The 24,577-nt window shown below is 49.3% G+C and overlaps 1 protein-coding gene across 1 annotated transcript in view; it reads right to left on the minus strand.

Annotated features, from left to right (window-relative positions):
- Positions 1 to 24,577, minus strand: part of LOC147109876 (uncharacterized) — a 58,819-nt gene that overhangs the window by 20,308 nt on the left and 13,934 nt on the right. The window contains exons 3-8 of the mRNA XM_086002414.1: positions 22,414 to 22,770; positions 20,166 to 20,471; positions 19,113 to 19,206; positions 6,164 to 6,344; positions 5,399 to 5,519; positions 1,168 to 1,181 (exon numbers count right to left, since the gene is read on the minus strand). Of these exons, the coding sequence (XP_085858540.1) occupies positions 1,168 to 1,181; positions 5,399 to 5,519; positions 6,164 to 6,344; positions 19,113 to 19,206; positions 20,166 to 20,471; positions 22,414 to 22,770 (1,073 nt within the window). The remainder of the gene's footprint in view (positions 1 to 1,167; positions 1,182 to 5,398; positions 5,520 to 6,163; positions 6,345 to 19,112; positions 19,207 to 20,165; positions 20,472 to 22,413; positions 22,771 to 24,577) is intronic.

The following is a 24,577-nucleotide window of genomic DNA, read 5'->3' on the forward strand; positions in this document are numbered from 1 at the left end:
TCACCAGCTGAAAGCAGGAAGGCACAAGTGTAGCTTTAGAGTGAGGACAGGCCGACAGCGAGGGAGGCCGCACTGGTGCATTATGCGCATTTTTCGGCCAGTGGGGAAGGATGTAGATCTGATGCGCGAGGGCAAGGAGAGAGGTGCACCCGGTCCTGTCCTTACCAGTGGGTTCCAGTATAGGGTCGGCGTCGCCGAGCGCCACAGGCCCAATCACCGGGTGACGCAGCAGTCGGGCCACCCTCTCTTCCAGAACCGTTAGCTCCTGGTAATCGCGAGGGCCTCCACCAGTGACACGCAGGCTCCTGGCGTTCCTCGCCAGCTTGGCCTGCAAGAGAAAGGAGGGCGTCTAAGTACAGTGTGGTGCCCCGTTGTTGTGTGTGAGGCCTCCCATGGTGGAATAGCTTGCACAGTGTGGTGCCCTGTTGCTGTGTGTGAGGCCTCCCATGGTGGAATAGCTTGCACAGTGTGGTGCCCTGTTGCTGTGTGTGAGGCCTCCCATGGTGGAATAGCTTGCACAGTGTGGTAAGTGCAGAAAGAGCTATTGATTAACATGCAAGTGCCATTGCAGCGGCAGCAGGGCTGGGCATTAGACCTTGGATGTCCCTTTGGCCCTAATGGGAGGTGCACATGCAAGGATGAGGGGGACACTTGAAAGGGTACTCACCTTGACCAGCCGACATAGGTCATTGTATTTCTTGCGGCACTGGTCCGCACTCCTGGGAACATCGGAGTTGGAGGAGACCCTCCGGGCAATTTTGGTCCACGCCTCCCTGAACTGGCTCCTGGGAGCCTTCCTGCCACTAGCCGGGCACACGACCCGTCTTCTCTTGCGTACCCCATGAAGGAGCACACCCAGCGCATGCTCAGAGAACCGCTGGGCTCTTTCACGGGCCCTCTCCATGACCTCCAGGCGTTGATTTGGTACACAACCAGTCCTGAGGCCTAGTTGCAGGGCTACAGCATGCAGGGCGTGGCTGCAGTCAAAGTTGACCCTTCCCCCTTTAAGAGCTGGCCGGCGTCAGGGTGTCTGCTGACACTCACCACATGATCGCACCTGCGCTGCGCCCGGAATCGGCGTTATCAGGCTGCATCGCCGGATTAGCGCCTGAACACAGGGTTCCAACGCCTTTTGCAGCGCTCGGCCAAAAAGTTGGCCAAATCTACTGAATTTCGGCGAGCTCGCCTGCACTTTCCGGCGGCCGCTAAATTTGCCGAGCGCCCGACTTTAGCGCCGCAATAGCGTCCGAACTGAATTTCTAGGCCAGAGACTGTAGAATGAATGCGCTCCACTTTGGAGATTGGTGCTTTAAAGTATATGGCCTAGAAATTCGGTAGGCTTAGCGCCGCTTTTGAGGCGCTAGAGGGCCTAGCACCGGAGTTATGGCCAGTTTGGAAATTGAGTGGGTCCCTAAATCGGCGTTAGGCCGTTAGCGCTGCGCCGGCACCGATGACGTCATCGGTGTGCGCAGCATCCCGGTTGCCATGGTAACCCGCCCGAACTCCGAAATTGACTTGCGGCCGCCTCGCCCGTGGCAGCCGCAAGCAACGTTCTGGCAGAGGTGCCTTACTGGACTTTGCGCTGGCGCATTAAAGGCCTCGCGGCGGCCGGCCGCTTTCCCGCCGGCCGCCTGGCCACAGCTCCCTCCCCGGACTTCTCCCCCCCCCCCCGGGACAGATGCAAGCCCGGCACTTGTCCGAGGTGCCGGGCTCATTTTTACAATGATTTTCGCGGGCCGCGGCCGGGTGCAGGCAGCTCTTCCTTAAGGGAAGGAGGAGGCCTGCACTTCCCGAACCTGCCGCACCGCAGCGGGCGCCGCAGCGCCAGAATAGCGCCGCAATTCAGCGCGTAGCGCCAGTTTTCAGGCGCAAACAGCTTTCAGCAGTGCCGGCAGCCGTTTGGGCGCAGAACTAGTGAATTTTTGGCCCGCCCAGCGCGACTTAGCTCCGGCACTAACTTCCGGCGCTAAAGCCGTCGCTGCGCCAAAACCCAATTTCTAGGCCATAGTTAATACCAGTTGAGACTTGTATGGTGTTACTATAGTTTGATTTCCAACAAATATTATATCACGTACATTAAATGGGGGTTAAATGTGTTACCGCTGGATATGAAAGTCCCCGGATGCAGACTAAAATCTTTTTTCCAAACATTTCATGAAATATTCGGGTTGAGAGTCTGTGTGATGAGCTCTATGGGTTCTGTCCGGTGAGTGGTTGCTGGGATATTATTGTGAACTCTGTAGAGTACAACCGTGACAATTTATGGCTGGTATGCCATTCTTTCCGGAGCTGATCCTTGCTTTAGGAGGCGGATGGGTTGGCTAGATTCAGCTAATATTGTCTGACATTCCTTATTTCCAACAGTCAGTCATTTCCCTGCCTTTCTCTCTCACCCCACCCGCTCTTGCACCATTGATAATCAGCCATCAGTTCACCTTAGTTTTACAACAGTAATAATATATATATAAACGATTGAAACTTACCGCAGCTGAATTTTGATCTTTTGTCACAAAAAGAAGAGAGGCAATAAATATTGTTCAATATATTGGAAACCAGCACAGAACAAATCCAGGTTTCAACATTGCACCTTCTCTAAGTCTAAACAGATATACTGCTAACAAAGCTTTGGGTTAATTCCTAGAGGAATAGAATTGAAAATCATGGAGGCTTTGTAAAAATTGCATAGAGCCTTGCTTACACCACATTTGAAGCCGTGTGCAGAGTTCTGTTCTCCATATTATAAAAAAGGACAGGGAGGCCCTGGGGAACGTAAAAAAAAGATTTACAATGGTGATGCCAGAACTGAGAGGTTATAATTATCAAGGAAGACAGAATCGTCTCGGGATCTTTTCTCTAGAATAGAGAAGGCTGATGGGTAACCTGATAGAGGTCATTAAAATTCTGAAAGATGTTTGATAAGGTAGATGTAGAAAATAAGTCTTCTACATCTGTGGGGCAGACCAAAAACCAAGGGCCATAAAAATAAGATAGTCACCAAAAAATCCAGTGGGGAATTCAGGAGAAAATTCTTTATCCAGAGAATGGCGAGAATATGGAACTTGCTGCCACATGGAGTAGTTGATGGAAAAGCTTAGATGCATTTCAGGGGAAGCTGGATATGAACATGAGGGAGAAAGAAATGGAAGAATATGCCGATAGGGTTCGATCAGGTTGGGTGGGATGTGGCTCCTGTGCAGCATAAACACCGGCATTGATCTGTTAGAACAAATGGCCTGTTTCTGGGCTGTAAACTCTAAGTAATACAATGATTAATTAAAACATGTTTTTCTGTTGCTGTGTTGTTTTACATATTGGCATTAAATTCTAATACTATATATATTGGGCAGTAATTTGCGATCCCTATGGGTGTGTACAACATGTGCACGCACCTGTAGGGGGTGCGCAAGTCCCAGGTTTAGGCATGCGAAGCGCATGCGCGAAAACCCAGAACTTGCGATCTGTCAAGAATCCTCTTGACAGATCCTCTGCATCCCCGGGATAGTTGCGCTATTTGCCCAACTTCAGCCCAGCGAATGTCCGTGAAATTCTTTTCTACATTAATAACCCTGTCCAAAGGGTAAGTTTGTTTTTAACCCCGTTAAAACATATAAAAAACAATTTAAAACAATAATGGGCCAGAAGTTCGGGTCCCCACGGGTGAGTGTGTGCTCGGTACTCACCCGTAGGGCCAACGAAAGTGCCAGTTTCGTGCATGCACTGCGTATGCGCGGGAAACCGGAACTTCCATTCCCTTCAAGGAAGGGGTTCACAGGTCGAACGCGTGCGCTGGAGAGGCAGCGCGTACGCCTGGAACTTCCGTTTATTTTGCAGGTTTCTCCGGGAGGGTAAGTCTCCAGCAGCTACACGTTTAAAAATCAGTCACAAGGCCTGCTTTTAACAAGGTAATTGGTGAATTAAGTAAAATTAAAACATTTTTTCCACAGGTTTATTATTTTTAAATACTTTAAAGAAAGCTAATTTTATTTTTAGCCCCGTTCAAAACTGTAATTAATTTTTTCATTCATTTAAATTACTGTGTAAAATAGTTATTTTATATAATTTACAGTTAGTTTAAAAATGTGATTTTTTATTTATTTATTTGAAGTTTTATTTATGTTTTGGGGCCGATCTCTAATTCATAGATCTGACAGGTCTTCCTGTCAAATCTATGAAAAGAGATTCCCTGCTACCATTGGCTCTCCATGGCCCACGTGATCCCAGGGGACGCTTCGAACTAACTGCGCCCCTGGGATACGCGAGCACTGCGCGCCGGCAGTTGGAGGAGGCCCAGGATCGGAATCCCATGCGGGCCCACAGCACAACGGCCGGTGCGCTAGGTAAGTGCAGGTTGGGAGCTTGCACCTGCGGGAAGCCTTCGACCCGAATTTCTCACCCATTAATATTTTGTTTAGAATATTTAATTAAAGGGCATTTTAAATAATTTTTTTTTTACTTATTTCATGTGTTCGTTTATTTTCTAAGTGATCCCCTTTCATACTTATGGGAGTTCCGTACATACAGAATTCCCAGAAGTATGAATGGGGATTCCCCTTCTTTCATTGGTTGGGCTGGCCCACGTGATTCCAGGGGTGGTTGCGAACTGCATGCGCCCCGGGATAGGTAGGCCTCTGCCCGCGCATACCTGGAGAGGCCCAGGAGCGTGAATCTCCGAATTTCCCGGGCCTCCAGGAAAATTCATAAATTTTTTGCAGGGCGGAGGCATCGGCCTGCGGGAAGCCTCCGACCAGAAATTTTGGGGCCAAAATCTTCGTGGCAGAGGGACGGGAGGACATAAAAATCTCTAAACATTGCTGGTCGCCTGTTTTCTAATACATAGTCCTGTTGCTTGTTAGCTGCAATGTAAATGTCTGAGGCATTAAGGAGTGACAGGAATCATCCACATTGACAGTAAACCCAATGATAAATTTCTGTTTGTATTTCAGCAAGTTAGTGCCCAACTGTGGTAAGCCGCAAGTAAGATCAGACTCTCACGCAGTTCTTGATGCAGTCAGTGTGTGAGTTCCTGTTCTCATCCTTTCCACCGTGGGAAAGTATTGAACCAGTGTTAACCACCTCAATCAAAGGAAGTGAAACATAAGCGTTGAGTCACCGCAGTGGATATCCTCACATCTCCCTCTCGATCAGCAAGATGAACAAAAATGGGAGATGCGGGTAATATTAACTTTTTGTGATAGTCTATAATGGGTGATTTCGAATTTGCCACCCATTATACTCCACATCCGATTTTCCTGTCAGTTGAGGGCAATGGAAGCGAAAATGTCGTTGGGTGTATCATCGGCGTCCAATTCCATATCACCCATTTTATACTCTGGCCCAGAGTTGAAATACTTATAGGCAATGCAGCTATTCTATTTATGTTAATTTTTGCAATATTTACCTGTTGATTTGTATTTCTTCTTGTTCAATAAACCTATGAGAATCATGGCAAAAGCAACCACCGCCACTCCGACTGCCGTACGTCCGATGACTGTATTTTCTGTTTGAATTCTGGTGTGGATCTGTGAAAACAGTCTCAGTGAGATAAAAGCACAAAGTCCAACGAATTATCCATATATAATACTACATGTGTATAATATGTGTACACGTGCAATTTAATATGTGCCCTTCATACCTACTAATTTTACTACTTTTGTGAGGATTTCTGGTCCCAGTTTTTATGTGAACCTGGAAGATGTCTCTGTGACTGGTGATAATGAGAATTGACTGCGGTAGATGTTAGTCTTGGCCGTTTTATGGGCCCAGACTAGGCGTTGCACTAGAGGTGCGCATCTAAACAGAGCAGCCTGATTTCAGCCTGAAATTTGGACTCCATCACGTAAATTTTCCAGGTGTGCTGGGGTTAATTTTCATTGTGGGCGATGGTGTAAAACGGGCCCATTACCCGCCCATTATACACCACGCTTGATTTTATTTACCATTAAAGTCAATGAAAGGGGAAATCAGCCGAGTTGTAGAATGGGCGGTGAATTCAATATTGCTCCTTTTACATCATCACACAAGTTTAGAGTTACCCCAGTGAATGCAAACCCCTGTTAACTGCAAATCACCTCAGTCTCTTCACTCAGCTCTCCCCAGGTGCAATTAGCTACAAGACAGCAAGAAGCAAACAGCAATCGCGGATTTCATAAGAGAAGAGTTTCACCTGATGTTCCAGTCCATGAATTCTCTGTAATGAGAGATGTCGGTGCACGTACTGCAGAAAGTAACAACAAATTAGGATGAGGAAGGAAATTTCAGGAAAGTGGGCACCCATGATGAAAATTGACACTATACTGATTAAAGCTATTGGTTTTCCATACACACCAAAATGGTTGAAGCGTGCCCTTCAGTGAGGACCTGGCCTACATGTGACTCTAGTCCTACACTATGTGGTTGGCTCTTACTGCCCACAGGTCAACCGCGGATGGGCAGTAGATAGTACCATCCTCATCTCAAGAATTGAGAGGCGATTCTATCTAATATTACTCCATTTTGCTTTTACAGGCTGAAGCAGAATCACCAGGCAGCTGGTCCCAGGATTTCCCATACCCACAGACAAGCCGATAATTGTGGGCTCTCATGGGTTGAGAAATTGCAGTCTGCTGTGGTCACAGTGGGTCACAATTTATGTCAAGTTGTTTTCCTGCTGGTGTTTACAAAGTCTAACTGGGAACCGGTGTCACAGCTGTGTCTCACAATAGTTAAGGTTACTTTTGTTGCCTATATACAGGTTGAGGTAATCTCGTTGAAACTGGTGACAGTAGCTGCCCTTTATAACAAGGCAACATTGGACCGAGAATGGCACCGAGGAGTCCTCCAAAAAGGGAGGTCAGTGGGAGCCAAAGGGAAATGGTCGTGTTGCTGGAGTTACACCAGACACACAGGAAGATGATTAACTCTGTCAGAGGCCAATCATCACAGCCCGGGATGTCATGGCAGTGGTTTCTCAAGGCAAACTCCATGACCATTTTAAGCAACTCCATTAATGTCCTTCCCTCTGTAATTATCTCAGGAGTGGGATTATTCACTGACGAATTTACAGTGTTTAGCCCCAATCACAACCCCTCCAATAATGAAGCAGCTCATGTCTGCCTGCAGCATGACTTGGACAACATCAAGACTTGGTCTGACAATTGAAAGGTAACATTAACACCACATAGCTAACAAAACTAGTATTAACTCTTTAAAACTCAAAATTATTTAATTAATAATAGGATGCTGTTTGGGAGGTAAGGTGGGGCTTTAGGATAATTATGGAAAGCTGAAATAATATGGGATAAAAGGCTTATCCCATATATAATTCACTTGTCACTTTGCGATAACCAGGTTGGTTTCAAGGGTTTGGCCGTGTACCTGTACACAGCGAGCAGAGCAATTCCCCCCACGTCCTCTTGTTGAGCACAGCAGAAAAGATTAATTTTTTCTCTGAAAACACCCTCACTCAGGGCAAGTAACAGTACATTTCAGAAAGCTCAGCACCTTGAAAACTTGGCAGGAGTAAATTGGTTGTTTTCGCATTTTCACATCTCACACTCTTCGCTCGGGGTGGTTAGTCCCAGACGGTGAGAGTTTTATGGGATATCACAATGCAGATCACACGGGGTGTGGGGGGTTGGGGGTGGGGCGCGCAGGGGGAATCCGCATCTAAAAGACATGAGTATCCCGCTGGACGTCAACTCCGAATTTAGAAACCAGAGCTTGTCTCGTTACTCTCCAGGAATGTTAGGAGTAGATTTCGAACACTACACTTTCGGTGTCAGACCTGAATGTGCCTCCATTGAGCCTAATTCTAGCTCCAGCAGTTCTTGTTATTGAATTGATAGTTTAAAAGTAAAGAGCAGCAGGCCAGGTTTCTCTCTGCCCATCATTCCCTGCCCTCGCCTTATAAGAACATAAGAAATATGAGCAGGAGTAGGACATTTGGCCCTTTAAGCCTGCCCCAGCATTCAATAACATCAGGGCTGATCTTCTACCTCATCTTCACTTTCCTGCACTATCACCATATCCATTGATTCCCTTAATATTCAAAAATCTATCGATCTCCATCTTGAATATCCTCAATGGCTGAGCCTCCACAGCCCTCTGGTGTAGGGAATTCCATAGATTCACCACTCTCTGAGTGAAGAAATTTTTCCTCATCTCCGTCCTAAATGGCTGACCCCTTATTCTGAGATTGTGATCCCTGGTTCTAGACTACTACCCTGTCGAGCCCTGTAAGAAGTTTGTATATTTCAATGAGACCACCTCTCATTCTTCTAAACTCTAGAGAATATAGGCCAAGTCTACTCAATCTCTCCTCATAGGACAATCCCCCCATCTGAAGAACCAGTCTGGTGAACCTTCGTTGCACTCAATCTATGGCAAATATATCCTTCCTTAGATAAGGAGACCAAAACCCTGCACAATACTCCAGGTGTGATCTCACCAGGGCCTATATGATTGCAGTAAGACATCTTTACTCTTATACTCAAATCCTCTTGTAATAGAGGCCAACATTCCATTTGCTTTCCTAATTGCTTGCTTTACCTGCATGTTAGCTTTCGTGTACAAGGACACCCAGGTCCCTCTGAACACCAACATTTCCCAATCTCTCACCAATTAAAAAAAATACTCTGCTTTTCTATATTTCCTACCATAGCCAACTCACCTTTCATACCTACATAGTTTGCTTTGTTTAGTGTTAAGACCCTAGTTTCGGATTTAACTGAATCTCTTTCAAACTGAATATAAAATTATATCATACTATGGTCACTCTTCCCTAAATGCCTCTTTATTACAAGGTTATTAATTAACCCTTTCTGATTGCACAGTACTAGACCTAAAATAGCCTGTTCCCTATTTGGTTCCTCAACATACTGATCTAGAAAACTATCTTGAATACATTCCATGAAATCGTCCTCCACACTAAATACAAATTTGGTTTGCCCAGTCTATATGTAGATCAAAGTCCCCCATGATCACTGTATTACCCTTGCTACATGCGCCTCTAATGTCCTGATTTATACTCTGCCCTACATTACAACTACTGTTTGGGGGCCTATAAACAACTCCCACCAATGTTTTCTGCTCCATGCTGTTTCTTAGCTGCACCCAAACTGTTTCAACTTCTTGATTTTCGGAGCTAAGGTCCTTTCTCTCTACTGTCTTTAAAGCATCCTTTATTATCAGGGCTATCCCGCCTCCTTTTCCATTTTGCCTATCTCTTCTGAAAGGTAGGTATGCTGGAATAGTAGTTACCAAACTTAGCCACTTTGCAAACACGGAGTGCAGCTTGGAACAGATTGTAAACCTGCGAGTTTGGTGAGTAAGGGAGTGAATTTTAAAGGTTAATCTCTTTTTAAATATAAAATCTAGTCTTTACTGCTTGCAATTAGCATTTACCTTAAATTTAGATTTACTGTTTCAAGTTTTAAGATTCTTCCAGGCTTGGGCAGGGCTAAGCAAGCTCTGTGCTGGAGAGCAGGTGAGAGTAATTAATTAATTAACTGGTCTAATCTGGTTATGTAACTGCCAGAGAGCTCACCCTTTAAAATCTCAGCAGTATAAATAAGGGAGGCTAGAGTGCAGTTTGCCACGGAGTGCAGCTTGGAACAGAGTGTAAACCTGCGAGTTTGGTGAGTAAGGGAGTTCAGGGAGGGAGGTGCTCCTTTCATTTTCTACCTTTGTCAGCTTCCAAGAGAGCAGGAGATAAAAAGCTGTGAACCAGCGGGAGTTCGGCTCTGTGATGCCCCCTTCATATTTACTAATTTTACTTATTTTGTCAGGATTTCCGGTCCTGCTTTTTATGTCAAACTTGAAGATGTCTTTGTGACTGGTGATAATGAGAATTGACTGGGGTAGATGTTAGTATTGGCCGTTTTATGGGCCCAGACTAGGCGTTGCACTAGAGGCACGAATCCAAACAGAGCGGCCTGATTTCAGCCTGAAATTTGGACTCCGTCACATAAATTTTCCAGGTGTGCTGGGGTTAATTTTCAGTGTGGGCAATGGTGTAAAACGGGCCCGTTACCTGCCCATTATACACCACGCTTGATTTTATTTACCATTAATATCAATGAAAGGGGAAATTAGGCGAGTTGTAGAACGGGCAGTGAATTCAATATTGCTCATTTTACACCATCACACAAGTTTAGAGTTACCCCAGTGAATGCAAACCCCTGTTAACTGCAAGTCACCCTCAGTCTCTTCACTCAATTCTCCCCAGGTGCAATTATCTATGAAACAGCAAGAAGCAAACATCAATCGCAGATTTCATAAGAGAAGAGTTTCACCTGATGTTCCAGTCCATGAATTATCTGTAATGAGAGACGTCGGTGCACGTAATGCAGAAAGTAACAACAAATTAGGATGAGGAATTAAATTTCAGGAAAATGGGCACCCGTGATGAAAATTGACACTATCGTGGCAGAGCCACCAGGGGATTCAGGACAATTGTTTATAATTCCTTTAGCAGCAATGTAGTGCAACCGGGGGCTGCACCTTTAATATATCTGTTAACTGTACTATGGCTTCTTTCCTTTACTCCGCGTGATGACATCCTGCCGCCCGTCACGTGATCCCCCAACGGCGGGAAGAACGTGATGACGTCATGACGTCAGTGCTCGGAACCTTCTAGCAGTTCTAGAGAGGCTTTCAACCAGACCAGACCTATTTGCATTGTATCCAGCAGTTTACTGTTTAATTTCATTTGTTCATTAAATTTTATTATTTTTGATTCTCTGCGTTGATCTCAATTCTTCAGCTAGGAACCTCCGTTCCTACATTGGTGACCCCGATTTCTTCGAACAATTTTCGTTGAAGTTACATCATGGACACGAACGCCGTCACCCTCAAACTGCCGCAATTTTGGGAGCAACAACCAGTCGCGTGGTTTTTCCAGGCGGAAGCCCAATTTGCAATCCGGGGAGTAGTAGCGGATTCGACCCGTTATTATTACCTGGTCTCTGCCCTCGACAGCGCCACGGCCTCACAGGTCATCAGCCTCCTCGGGAGTCCTCCGAACGATGGCAAGTACGAAGCTTTAAAAACACGGTTACTGCAGGTTTTCAGTCTGTCCAAGTCGGAGGGCGCTCGCAGACTTATCTCCATGCCCGGCCTCGGTGACCCAAAGCCATCAGAGCTCATGAGCCAGATGCTCATGCTCTTGGGCTCGGAATTGGAATGTTTTCTGTTCTGGGAGTTGTTTCTCTGCCAGTTGCCAGAGCCAGCACAGGCGGCCTTGGCCAAAATACGCAATCACGGACTGTGCTGCACTCGCTGCAGAAGCGGATAAAATTTTCACCGTCACACAACAATGTTGTGCGGCCACGAGGCGCCCATCCCCCACAAGAGCGAAGCCGACTCCTCCGCCAGCAGGCTGGTGTGCATACCACGCTTGTTTTGGCGTGAAAGCCCGATGCTGCTTATTAAACTGATTAAAGCTATCGGTTTTCCATACACATCAAAATGGTTCAAGCGTGTCCTTCAGTGAAGACCTGGCCTACATGTGACTCCAGTCCTACACTATGTGGTTGGCTCCTACTGCCCACAGGTCACCCACGGATGGGCAATAGGTAGTACCATCCTCATCTCAAGAATTGAGAGGCGATTCTATCTAATATTACTCCATTTTGCTTTACAGGCTGAAGCAGAATCACTAGGCAGTTGGTTCTGGATTTCCCGTACCCACAGACAAGCCGATAAATAATGGGATCTCACGGGCTGAGAGATTGCAGTCTGCTGTGGTCACAGTGGGTCACAATTTATGTCAAGTTGTTTTCCTGCTGGTGTTTACAAAGTCTAACTAGGAACGAGTGTCACAGCTGTGTCTCAGGATATTTGAGGTTACTTTTAAGGTGACTTTTGTTATCTATATTTTTCTCTGAAAACACACTCACTCGGGACAAGTAACAGCAGATTTCACAAAGCTTAGCACCTTGTAAACTTGCTTGGAGCAAATTGTTTTTTTTTGCATTTTCACATCTCACACTCTTCCCTCGGGGCGGTTAGTCCCAGATAGTGAGTTTTATGGGCTATCACAATGCAGATAATGCGGGGTGGGAGGGAGGGGGGTATCCATATCTACAAGACACGAGAATCCCGCTGGATGTCAACTCAGAATTCAAAAACCAGAGCTGGAATCTTTACTCTCCAGGAATGTTGGGAGTTGGGTTCAAACCCTACAATTTCGGTATTAGACCTGAATGTGCCACCATTTAGCCTAATTCTCGTTCCAGCAGTTCTTTCCATTGCATTGACAGTTTAAAAGAAAAGCGGACTGGGCCAGATTTATTTCCTCCCATCATTCCCTCGCCTGGCCTTATAAGAACATAAGAAATACGAGCAGGAGTAGGACATTTGGCCCCTCGAGCCTGCTCTGGCATTCAAAAAGATCATGGCTGATCTTCTACCTCATCTCCACTTTCCTGCACTATCCCCAAAACCCTTGATTCCCTTAATATTCAAAAATCTTTCGATCTCTGTCTTGAATATACTCAATGACGGAACCTCCACAGCCCTCTGGGGTAGAGAATTCCAAAGATTCACCACCCTCTAAGTGAAGAAATTTACCTCATCTCAGTCCTAATTGGCCGAATCCTTATTAATAGATTGCGACCCCTGGTTCTAGACTCCCCAGCCAGGGGAAACATCCTCCCTGCATCTACCATGTCAAGCCCTGTAAGAATTTTGTATATTTTAATTTTAAATTTTTTTTTTAATTCATTGATGGAATGTGGGCATCGCTGGCTAGGCCTGCATTTAGTGCCCATTCCTAATTGCCCTTGAGAAGATGGTGAGCCACCTTCTTGAACCGCTGCAGTCCATATGGTGTAGGTACACCCACAATGCTGTTAGGAAGGGAGTTCCAGGATTTTGGCCCAGCGACAGTGAAGGAACGGCGATACAGGTCCAAGTCAGGATGGTGTGTGGCTTGGAGGGGAACTTGTAGGTGGTGATGTTCCCATGCATCTGCTGCCCTTGTCCTTCTAAGTGGTAGAGTTCGCGGGTTTGGAAGGTGCTGTTGAAGGAGCTTTGGCGATTTGCTGCAGTGCATGTAAGAATCTTGTATATTTCAATGAGGTCACCTCTCATTCTTCTAAACTCTAGAGAATATAGGCCTAGTCTACTCAATCTCTCCTCATAGGACAATCCCGCCATCGCAGGAACCAGTCTGGTGAACCTTCATTGCATTCAATCTATGGCAAGTATATCCTTCCTTAGGTAAGGAAACCAAAACTATGCACAATACTCCGGGTGTGGTCTCACCAGGGCCCTATATAATTGCTGTAAGACGTCTTTACTCTTATACTCAAATCCTCTTGTAATAAAGGCCAACATTCCATTTGCTTTCCTAATTGCTTGCTGTACCTGCATTTTAACTTTCGTGTACAAGGACACCCAGGTCCCTCAAAACACCAACATTTCCCAATCGCTCACCATTTTAAAAACGACTCTGCATTTCTATATTTCCTACTCTAGCCAACTCGTCTCTCATACCTACGTAGTTTGCTTTGTTATATTTAAGACCCTAGTTTCAGATTTAACTAAGTCACTTTCAAACTCAATATAAAATTCTATCATATTATGGTCATTCTTCCCTAAAGGCCCCTTTACTACAAGGTAATTAATTAACCCTTTCTCATGGCACAATACCAGATCTAAAATAGCCTGCCACCTCAAAATCCTGATCTAGAAAACTATCTTGCATACATTCCACAAATTCATCCTCCACTATTAATACAAATTTGGGCTGTCCAGTCTATATGTATGTAAGAAATCACACAACACCAGGTTATAGTCCAACAGCTTTATTTGAAATCACAAGCTTTCGGAGTGCTGCTCCTTCTTCAGGTGAAGAAGGAGCAGCGCTCCGAAAGCTTGTGATTTCAAATAAAGCTGTTGGACTATAACCTGGTGTTGTGTGATTTCTTACATTTGTCCACCCCAGTCCAACTCCGGCATCTCCACACCAGTCTATATGTAGATCAACGTCCCTCATGACCACTCCATTACCCTTGTTACATGCACCTCTTATTTCCTGATTTATACTCTGCCTTACATTACAACTACTGTTTTGGGGCCTATACACAACTCCCACCAATGTTTTCTGCCGCTTGTTTTTTAATAGCTATTAGATCAAGCCTGTTAATCTCTATCTGCGCTATTAATTGATCTATTTTGTCGTGAATGTTTCGCACATTCAGATATAATGGCCTAGAAATTCAGTTCTGACGCTATTGCGGCGCTAAAGTCGGGCGCTCGTCAAATTTAGCGCCCGCCGGAAAGTGCAGGCGAGCTCGCCGAAATTCAGTAGATTTGGCCAACTTTTTGGCCGAGCGCTGCACAAGGCGTTGGAACCCTGTGTTCAGGCGCTAATCCGGCGATGCAGCCTAATAACGCCGATTCCGGGCGCAGCACAGGTGCGATCATGTGGTGAGTGTCAGCAGACACCCTGACGCCGGCCAGCTCTTAAAGGGGGAAGGGTCAACTTTGACTGCAGCCACGCCCTGCATGCTGTAGCCGTGCAACTAGGCCTCAGGAGTGGTTGTGTGGCATATCAACGCCTGGAGGACATGGAGAGGGCCCGTGAAAGAGCCGAACGCTTCTCTGAGCATGCGCTGGGTGTGCTCCTTCATGGGGTGCGCAAAAGAAGGCGGATCGTTTGCCCGGCTAGTGGCAGGAAGGCTCCCAGGAGCCAGTTCAGGGAGGCCTGGACCAAAATTGCCCGGAGGGTCTCCTCCAGCTCAGATGTTCCCAGGAGTGCGGACCAGTGCCGCAAGAAATACAACGACCTATGTCGGCTGGTCAAGGTGAGTACCCTTTCCAATGTCCCCCTCATCCTTGCATGTGCACCTCCCATTAGGGCCAAAGGGACATCCAAGGTCTAATGGCCAGCCCTGCTGCCGCTGCAATGGCACTTGCATGTTAATCAAGAGCTCTTTCTGCACTTACCACACTGTGCAAGCTATTCCACCATGGGAGGCCTCACACAGAGCTACAGGGCACCACACTGTGCAAGCTATTCCACCATGGGAGGCCTCACACAGAGCTACAGGGCACCACACTGTGCAAGCTATTCCACCATGGGAGGCCTCACACACAGCTACAGGGCACCACACTGTGCAAGCTATTCCACCATGGGAGGCCTCACACACAGCTACAGGGCACCACACTGTGCAAGCTATTCCACCATGGCAGGCCTCACACACAGCTACAGGGCACCACACTGTACTTAGACGCCCTCCTTTCTCTTGCAGGCCAAGCTGGCGAGGAACGCCAGGAGCCTCCGTGTCACTGGTGGAGGCCCTCGCGAGTTCCAGGAGCTGACGCCTCTGGAAGAGAGGGTGGCCCGACTGCTGCGGCACCTGGTGATTGGGCCTGTGGCGATCGGCGACGCCGACCCTATACTGGAGCCCACTGGTAAGGACAGGACCGGCTGCACCTCTATCCTTGCCCTCGCGCATCAGATCTACATCCTTCCCCAGTGGCCGATAAATGCGCATAATGCACCAGTGCGGCCTCCCTCGCTGTCGGCCTGTCCTCACTCTAAAGCTACACTTGTGCCTTCCTGCTTTCAGCTGGTGAGGAGGAGGTGCTCCCTGAAGCCCACACAGCCAGGCCCTCGGAGGAGGAGGACGTGGAGGAGCAGCAGGAAGGCGCCACCTCGGGGGAACCCTCCTCCGCTCCAGGACATGCCAATGAAGGGGATACGTCTGGCGTGCCGGAGAGCCTGGGGGAGGCGGGGGAGGGGAGCCCCGAACCTGGTCCCAGTGGCATGGACGCCCGCGGCAAGGCTCCGGCGGCACGCAACCCTTCTGCCCAGAGGGGGGAGGCGGTGGAGGGGAGGGCAGAACCTGTTGTCAGTGGCGTGGCCGCACGCGGCAGCGCTCCGGCGGCACGCCAGCCTTCTGGCCAGAGGGTGGAGGCGCCCTCCAGTCCGGACTCGGACGTCGCCCAGGAGGTGCGCCTCCTGGACGAGATGTCGGCGGCGTTGGAGCGCCGCCATGTGGAAATCATGGAGGTGCTGGCACAGATGCCTCAGGCCATCGAAAGCCTCTCTCAAAGTGTGGTGGCTTTCGGCCAAGCCCAGGCCAGGGGCCTCGAGGTTTTCGCTGCAGCGCACGCCAGGGGGGTGGAGCTCCTTGTGGCAGCACATGAGAGGGGGGTCGAGCAACTCGAGGCAGCGCAGCACGCCAGTCGCCAGCTGAGAGGTGCTGTCCAGACAATGGGACTGCAGATGCAGGGACATGCCGGCGCAGTTGGGGCACTGACTTCTGCGACCCTCGCACTGGCGGGGAGGCGTCGCCAGGCCAGGCGCCGCCCTGCTGCCGCACACCGGTCTGGCCACCCACAGTTTGGCGCGCTTGCTCCCCGGCCAGGCCGCCCGAGTGCACGTGTGTCTGGCGACCAGCGCGCACCTGGCATCACCCACCTTGTACCCATTGGTGCAGGCGAGCCTGCCACTCCCCCAGCCACGGTGCAAGGAGCTCCTGCAGCCACTGAAGAGGGCCACCCACAGCTGCAGCAGCCACCAGCCGGCCCCTCCCGGGCCCACCCTCGTGTAGGCCGACCCCCAAGGGCATCTGGCGAGACGCCTTGTCGCCCTGAGGATCCTTCCCCCAGCCTCGGCACAGCCTCACGGCCCAGCTTGAGGCGCAGCAGCAGGACGGGCCGGGGCAAAAGACGCCTGTCCACACACTCGCCCTCTCGCCACACCCAATAGAGTGTGTTCACCGAGGGTTTGGGTGATGCGGGGGCTTCTGTTCTGGGGGGCATTATGTGTTTTTGTTTTATGGGGGTCTTTGTGTTGTTGGGGGGGCTTGTTTTTGTTAGGCCAGTGACGAGGCCATTTGGATGCTGATGTTATGTTAGTCCTCCCCAGGTTTTGGGAGTGACAGAAGTTTGTTACTGTTTTTTGGGGGTCTTCTCTGTTTTGCTCTTCCATGTGGGAAGGGCCCTGAGGTTTTCAAATAAAGATGTTTATTTATTCACCATGTGCAGGTGTCATGTTTCAAGTGGTTGTTGGGTTAACCGGCTGAGGGCTTGCGAAGCGGCTGCGTTCAGTGGGCCAGGCCATTCCCTGACAGGGGGCCTAGAAGTGTCGAGCAATAAGCCCCCGGCGGACGGCCCTTGGACCTTGTCGCTCCCTCCTGGCCTGGTGCTGCTCCTCCTCAGGGTCCTCCTGCTCGTCCTCCTGAGGTGGTGGCCCAATGTCAGGTGGCAGTGCCTGAGTCCTGCGGATAGCCAGGTTGTGGAGCATGCAGCAGACCACGACGAACTGGGAGACTCTATCCGGCGAATACTGAAGAGACCCGCCCGAACGATCCAGGCAACGGAACCGTTGCTTGAGGACGCCTATCGTTTGCTCTATTAGGTTCCTTGTGGCTTGATGGCTTTCGTTGTATGCCAGCTCCGCTGGGGTCCTGGGCGCGCGGAGCGGGGTCATGAGCCATGTGCACAAAGGGTGCCCTTGTCCCCGAGAAGCCATCCCCTTGGTTGAGGCTGTGCCTGGAACATGTCAGCCACAGTAGTCTGTCGCAGGATAAAGGCATCGTGGATGCTTCCTGGGAAGCGGGCATTGACAGCTAGGATGCGCTGCCTGTGGTCACACACCAGCTGCACATTCAGGGAATGGTAGCCCTTCCGGTTGCGGTCTTGCTCGGCATTGTGGATAGGTGGCCGCATAGCCACATGCGTGCAGTCAATGGCGCCCTGCACCATGGGGAAGGCCGCGATCCTGGCAAATCCGAATGCACGCTGCTCCTGCTTGTGTTGGGTCATGGGGAAGGAGATGAATTGGTGGCTCCTCGTGAAAAGTGCTTCGGTCACCTGTCGGATGCAGCGATGCGCGGCGAACTGGGAGATGTTCACGATGTCCCCAGCAGCGGCTTGGAAGGAGCCGCTTGCATAAAAGCTGAGAGCCACCGTGACCTTCACTTCCACCGAGAGAGACGCACTGGACATGAGCTGTGGCTGCAAATCTGCATGAAGCCGCTGGCAGATCTCTTCAACCACCTCCCTTCTGAAGCGCAGCCTCTTAACACAATGTGCCGCAGTCATGGTGAGATATGAGACCTGCTCCCGGTATTGCCTGACTGGGTAAGGCCTATGTTGGCGACGCCTAATGGCCCCTCTGCGTCTAGCCATGCCTGGGCCTGTCTCAAAGCGTATGCCAGCCCTTCGCACAAAATGTCGCAACTGAGGGTTGGCCCCCCATGCAGCCCCCATTACAAAGTTCCAACCAGCAAAATCACAAGGATGCAAATGTCAAAGCACTGGCTAGAAGCCAAAAAGACCTCTCCTATGGTGTCCGAAATCAGTAATCTCTGTGCCTTGCTCTCTGTGCAGAAATCCAAACCAGTCAAGTCATTGCAGCGAAATGGCTGGCTTTTATGGGTGAGTGGATGTGCCCTTTAATTAGCGCTCCCCGAATCCCACAGGGCCTCTGTTGAGTTCCATTTCACAGTTCTTAGTAGCGCCACGCCAACATCGGCCGGGCGCCACTGAATTTCCGGTTTGGGGCGCACAAACGGCGTTGCACGACGGAATGACGTCATAAGATGCGCGCGCAGCTGACCGGGCGCTAACACTTTGCGCCGGCGCTAAAGCCCAGCTGAATTTCGGCGTAGGCGCAGATCCGGCGGTGCCCGGGCGCTAAGTGGATAGCGCCGGAAATCTGGCGCTAACGTCTGGCGCAAACAGCTGAATTTCTAGGCCAAGGCCTTCAGCTTTAACTTATTTCTATTTTTCCCTGATGTCACCTTAGTCACTGATGCCTTATTAGCTTTGTTACGCATTCTGTCCCTTTCTGACCCACTCTCCTTATATTTACTAGAAACCCTATTCTTCGAGAGTCTTGACATTTCTCTCGCTGCTTTTAAATTTACTCGTTCCTTAATCCCCCCCCCCCCCCAACACCCGCACCTCCTTCATTTCTTTAAAGTCCTGTCTACTGCCCTAGTTATTCAGTTCGCCGGGGCACTGGTCCCAGCCCAGTTTAAGTGGAGCTCGTCCCAATGGAACAGCTCCCTCTTTCCCCAGTAACTGGTCATGTCTAAAGGGACTTTTCTATGGTAGAAATTCCCGCTTTCCTGACTGGTCCTTTTCTGTTCCCTTTTTTTTTTAACACCTACACACACTTCCTCTGGCTACATTTCGTGAATGCAATAACCTGCTCACTGCAAATCACCTCAACATTTTCACTCTGCTCTCTGCAGGTGCAATGAGCTGCACGACAGCAAGAAGCAAAAAGGAAACGTGGATTTCATGAAAGAAAATTATCACCTGATGTTCCTGTAGGCGGATTGTCTGTAGTGAGAGAGGTTGGTGCAGTTCCTACAAAACATAGGAAAACATTAATATGAGTAAACCAATTTGTACAAAATAGACACTGGGGCTGAAAATTGACACCAAACTAATGAAAGCTCTCCGTACATGATGAAAACCCAAATGATTGACTCATGTCCTTCAGGGAAGGACCTACATGTGACTCCAGTCCCTCACTAGGTGGTTGAATCTTACCGCCTTGTGGTAACTAGGAATGGGGAATGAACACGCTCTTACCAGCGTCATCTGCATCTCAAGAACAGACTGAAACAAATACACAAACATTGGTTTCTGGAGATAGGGATTGGAATCTTTGGATTTGAAGCCATTTTAAGTAAAGTTCCAAGGTGTCCAATAGAGGTTAGAACATGCTGAGGCTCTAAAATATCAGAGAGCACATCAGCATAAAACAGCTCATGGTACATTTCGGGCACGAAACTCATTAATTGATATTACTCTGCCAAATAATTAAACTGAGGTGTTGACCCATTGAAATGGAACAAGAGAATGATCATCACCTTCAACAGCTCCACCATTTCCCAGCCACCTGCTAACTTTCTAGGAGTCATCACTGACCAGAAGATTAAACAGACCACTGTGGATCTAGGAGGGGGGCAGAGGCTGGGTTCTGTGTGGTGATTTGGATCATCTCCTGACTCCTCGAAGCTGTTTCGCCCTCCTCATTGCTCATGTTCTAAGTGCAATGGAGTACTCACCAGGCGGCTGAATGTAGTCGGGGAGCTCAGCACCACGCAGGACGTAGCAGGTTGCCAACTTAACTTTTCTATTAGTGAAACTGGGGAGATAATGATATCAATCATCGCGGGCAAATGGAAGTTTTGTTTGCGATGCGGGCTAACCTGATATCTCCAAGAGATGGCTGTAAGAGCAAAACTTTCCATTCTTCAATCTTACGGTATATGTGTAGTGTCCCGCATCGGGGAGTTGAAAATTGCTGATGTTTAAACTTCTGAAATCGAACGTGTGATGCTTGTCTTTAGAAATCGGCGATTTGTTCAGTTTCCATTGGATTTTATTCCCTTTTGCAGTTACTTGGTTATTTTCAACGCTCCAATCGATACTGTTGAAATATGACGGGTCGGACATCTCACAGGTCAGATTAACGGATGTTCCCAGGGGAATCGGACCAGCTGGGGTCACAGACACTGTGGGAAGAGGATATCTGGTCAAACTGGCAAAAGACATCATCGATTATATTGTGGTCTAGAACTGCAATCATGGGCGAATACAAGTGCAGAGGGAGCAGGCGCACATGCTGCATGTGCCACATCACATAGTCCCAGGCACCACCTTGAATTCCTGCTCGAAACTCATTAAAATGATTCACGTGCCACCAGCCCTTCCCCCGCTGTTCAGTGGCATTTTTCCGGTTTCGGGTTAGGTCCGGAAATCGGGTGTCCCTCCCGACCCTTAAAGGCTATCAGCAACTCTTAAAGGGGAGGTGCACTTTGTTTACAGACAGCGAGAAATGTTGTCAGAGTGATAGCATTGCTGCAAGTGATCCTGTTCGGGCCCCAAGTTTCTCCAATGTCACGTTGGTGGCACTAATGCAGACAGTGGACGGGAGGAGGGACATCCTGTTCACCAAACACCTCCACCGCCAGTGAGGAGAGGTCACTGAAGAGATCAAGGCAAGGAACGTTCATCCCAGCACATGGCTGTCATGCTGAAAAACGTTCAATGACCTCACGAGAGTTGTCAAGGTATCGATACTGCTCTTTCTCTATGCTCACAGCTCTACCACTAACAACATCATTATACAAAATACTCACAATACAACCACCCCGTTTCCCTTCACTCTCCTGAAATCAATGCACCAAACCACTTTGGCTCCTCATACTCACCACTATTACACAGTGCTTAATAACTATTCTATCAGGACAGACACAACCTCAAAACAGGTAGGCCCATCAGGCCTTGGACCGCATTAATGTCAGACCAATGTGCTGAAGGCACATGCTGGGAGTCCAGGAGGAGCTCGCCAGTGAAGACCAGGCTCGAGAATCCGTGCCTTGGTCGGGGTTCAGGTGTCTGGGCTTTTGTCGGGGATTGAAGCTGGGGTCAGGGGTCTGGGTTTAGGATGGTGTTCGGCGTTCGGTGAACATGGCCTGTTTCAAATGTCGGCGATTGCGGCCGGAGTGTAGAATCGGGGGTGGGGCATGGGTCGGGGATCGGGTTCACAGCCATGGTTGGGGGTCGACGATAGAGGTCTGGGCCATGGATCAGGGATTGACCTTAGTCAGGGATCAGGGCCTGGATCTAGGATGTAGGAGATCATGGTCAGTTTCTCGGGATCAGTGGGTCGGGTTCGGAAGTGGGGAGTCGAGAGGGGCGATTGGTTCCTTTCATATGAGGTCTTACATTAGTTAGCTTCTTTGTTGCAGGCAATCCTAGAGCTGGTTTCCAAGAGTGCCTCTGGAGAGAGGCCTGGCTGCCTCATGGTAAACCAATCTTACAGAAGGGGCCTCAAATTAGCAAATGCAAAGAGTCTAACGCCTGTTTCAGGCATGGGCAAAGGATGCTTCTCGCCTGTTCTTACCCAATATGCCAGGCGGCGCACTTCCAGTCGCAAATGTACACACGCTTCCTGCCCACCATACTGGAACCTTTGTAGACCGAGCCTGTTGGTTGGAAATTAATCTTTAACGACAGTGTATAATGTGTGGTAATGTGTTGGCCGCCTGTTACACCCGCCGCCCGATATTCAGTTCCATTAAAGTCAATTTCTGCCAGAGTGAGTTTTGAGCAGAAGTGCTGTGGGAAAGTTCCGGAGATGGAACTCGTCTTCACCGGTTGAGACTTTACTGAGGGATTTCTTATAGTTTTCACAATAAAGAGAAATAAATTGCTGAGTGTTTACATTGAAGTTACAGAAAGGGTTATAGAGGCGTACAATAGCCTGGCCTGGGGGAAAGCGACACTGTTTAAATGCTAAGTTTTTCCACGTAACAAATGACCACAAGTCTGGTATTTGATGAACCGGTGTTTAATGGAACATTGGCGCAAATATGGAATATGGTGAAACTGTTTGTGTCAGAGACTTTCATACACATATATCTACACCATAAACTAGTTTCAGTAACTCACCATTGATCACTATGAGGCGGATTTCCATCCTGCTGTTCAGGTGTTCACGATACAGGAAACATTCGTAATTTCCGGCATCTTCCATTGTCGCTGTGAACAAAAGAGAGTAATTTCCCATCCTCAAACCATCAGTCTCAGCCAGTGTTATATGCGGGAACCGCGAGGAGTCCCAATGAGGGGTGCTGTCAACAATAGTACAAATTCTAGAGCCATTGTTTCCTGCGGCATGTTGAAATATCCACTGAACCTCTTTAATACTAGTGTGAGACCGGCTGGAACAAGGCAGCAAAACCGGAATGGACCCGTTCGAAAGAACCACTCCCGGAACATCTTTATGATCTCCATCCTCAGTGGTACCTGTGCAGGGAGTAAAGTGTGATATTAAACCGGACCAGACACAGCTGGATAAATATTCACCAATACCCTCAAACTCCGTTCCCTATCCACTGACTTCATCCCTCTGCCTGGTCACTGCCTGAGTCTGAATCTGACCATTCAAAACCTTGGCGTCCTATTGGACATTGAACTGAGCTTCCCATGTCCTCTCCATCACCAAGACCGCCAACATCCACCTCCGTAACATCACCCCCTGCCTCATCTCATCAGCTGCTGAAACCCTCACCCATTCTTTTGTTACCTCCAGACCCGACTCTTGCAATGCTCTCCTGGCCGGCCTCTAGCTCTCAGAAGATTTACAACAGCCTATGTTATAGTGGAGGCGCTCAGCTCATCGATGTGACATTACTCTGTCCAATAATTAAAGAGTCTTTAGACAGTTAAAAATAACAAGCAGAAAATATAATGGACGGATTAATGCCAAAGAAGCAGGATAAACGTGTAGGTGTTAAACTTGACACTGTAGGAGTTGCTGAAAATCAACAGACTGCGAGACTTTCATAGCAGCAAAGATCAAACACGTGTTAACTTTATTAACTCTCCACATGGACTGAGGGACTCGGCCTCGTCACAGGGCTATGACGTCATCACACAATCGACGACTCTTAAAGGGACCCTGCCCCGATAACCCAATCAGGTTCCGTACATAACGTGGAGCGATAACAACATTGGCTAAACATAGTGGCCTAGAATTTCACTATGGCCCCGCCAGCTGGCTAGCGCCCAAAAATTAGCGCTGGGCGCGGAGCCAGTTGCGACCGTCAGATATTCAGTTTTTGCGCCCCAAGTCAGAACCGGGTGCTATTCCAGGGTGTGCCCGCCCCCGCTTGGGGCGCTGAAACTGAATTTCAGCGCTCTAGGTGCCGCTGCGACACCCGATGGGGTGCGGCAGGCTGCGGGACTGCAGGCCTCCTCCTTCTCTTAAGGTGGAGGTGCCTGCAACGGGGAGATCGCCGCTGGATTGTGCCGGCAAATGAGCCCGGCACCACGGAGAAGTGCCGGGCTCGCGGAAAGCAGCCGGCAATGCCACGGGGGTGGTGGTGGAGGAGGCCGGGGAAGGAGGTGCGGGCATGCGGCCGCCAAAAAAGCGGCCGGCCGCACCTCCACCTTTATGCGCCCCACTAAGGCTGCAGTAAGGCCCTGGTCTCCGGATGTTAGTAGCGGCCGCCACGGAGGAGGCGGCGGCAACTGAATATGGGCGTCGGGCCGGCATCGGGGCAGAAACGGGGCACTGCGCACACCGATGACGTCATCGGTGCCGGCGCAGTGCTACCGGCTACCGCCGCCATTACCGCCGAGCTCAATATCAGCGCAACCTCCTCTATTGGTGCAGAAGCCCTCTTTGGGCGGTAACTGGCCGCAAAGCTGGCAGCGCCTTACTGAATTTCTAGGCCAGTGAATTGTCTTACTGTCCCTATGTGGTCTCCACCACATACGTCCCCCCAGAATTCACTAGAACTGGCAATGTCAATCATTGAGGGGCCCGGATCACACGGCTGAAACGGCTCCTTAAGTCTGGGGCGGGGACCGGGGTGTCACCGGAGGGTCCCCGTGCGCTCGGTGGTGGACTGAGGGTGCAGAAGCCAGAGGTTGGCCCCGCCGCGGGGGCTGAGCCAACCCAACGGGTCGGTCCAGATCCAGGTGGGCCGGCTTAAGATGGTCCACGGAAATGTAGTCCGGCTTACCACCGACATCCACCACGAAGGCCTTGTCCCCGGCTTCCAGGACATGGAATGGTCTGTCGTAGGGTGGGTGAAGAGGTCCCCGG

This window comes from Somniosus microcephalus, chromosome 12 (assembly GCF_052327205.1).
Source record: "Somniosus microcephalus isolate GS21.2 chromosome 12, FLI_Smic_1.0, whole genome shotgun sequence".
Taxonomy (NCBI): domain Eukaryota; kingdom Metazoa; phylum Chordata; class Chondrichthyes; order Squaliformes; family Somniosidae; genus Somniosus; species Somniosus microcephalus.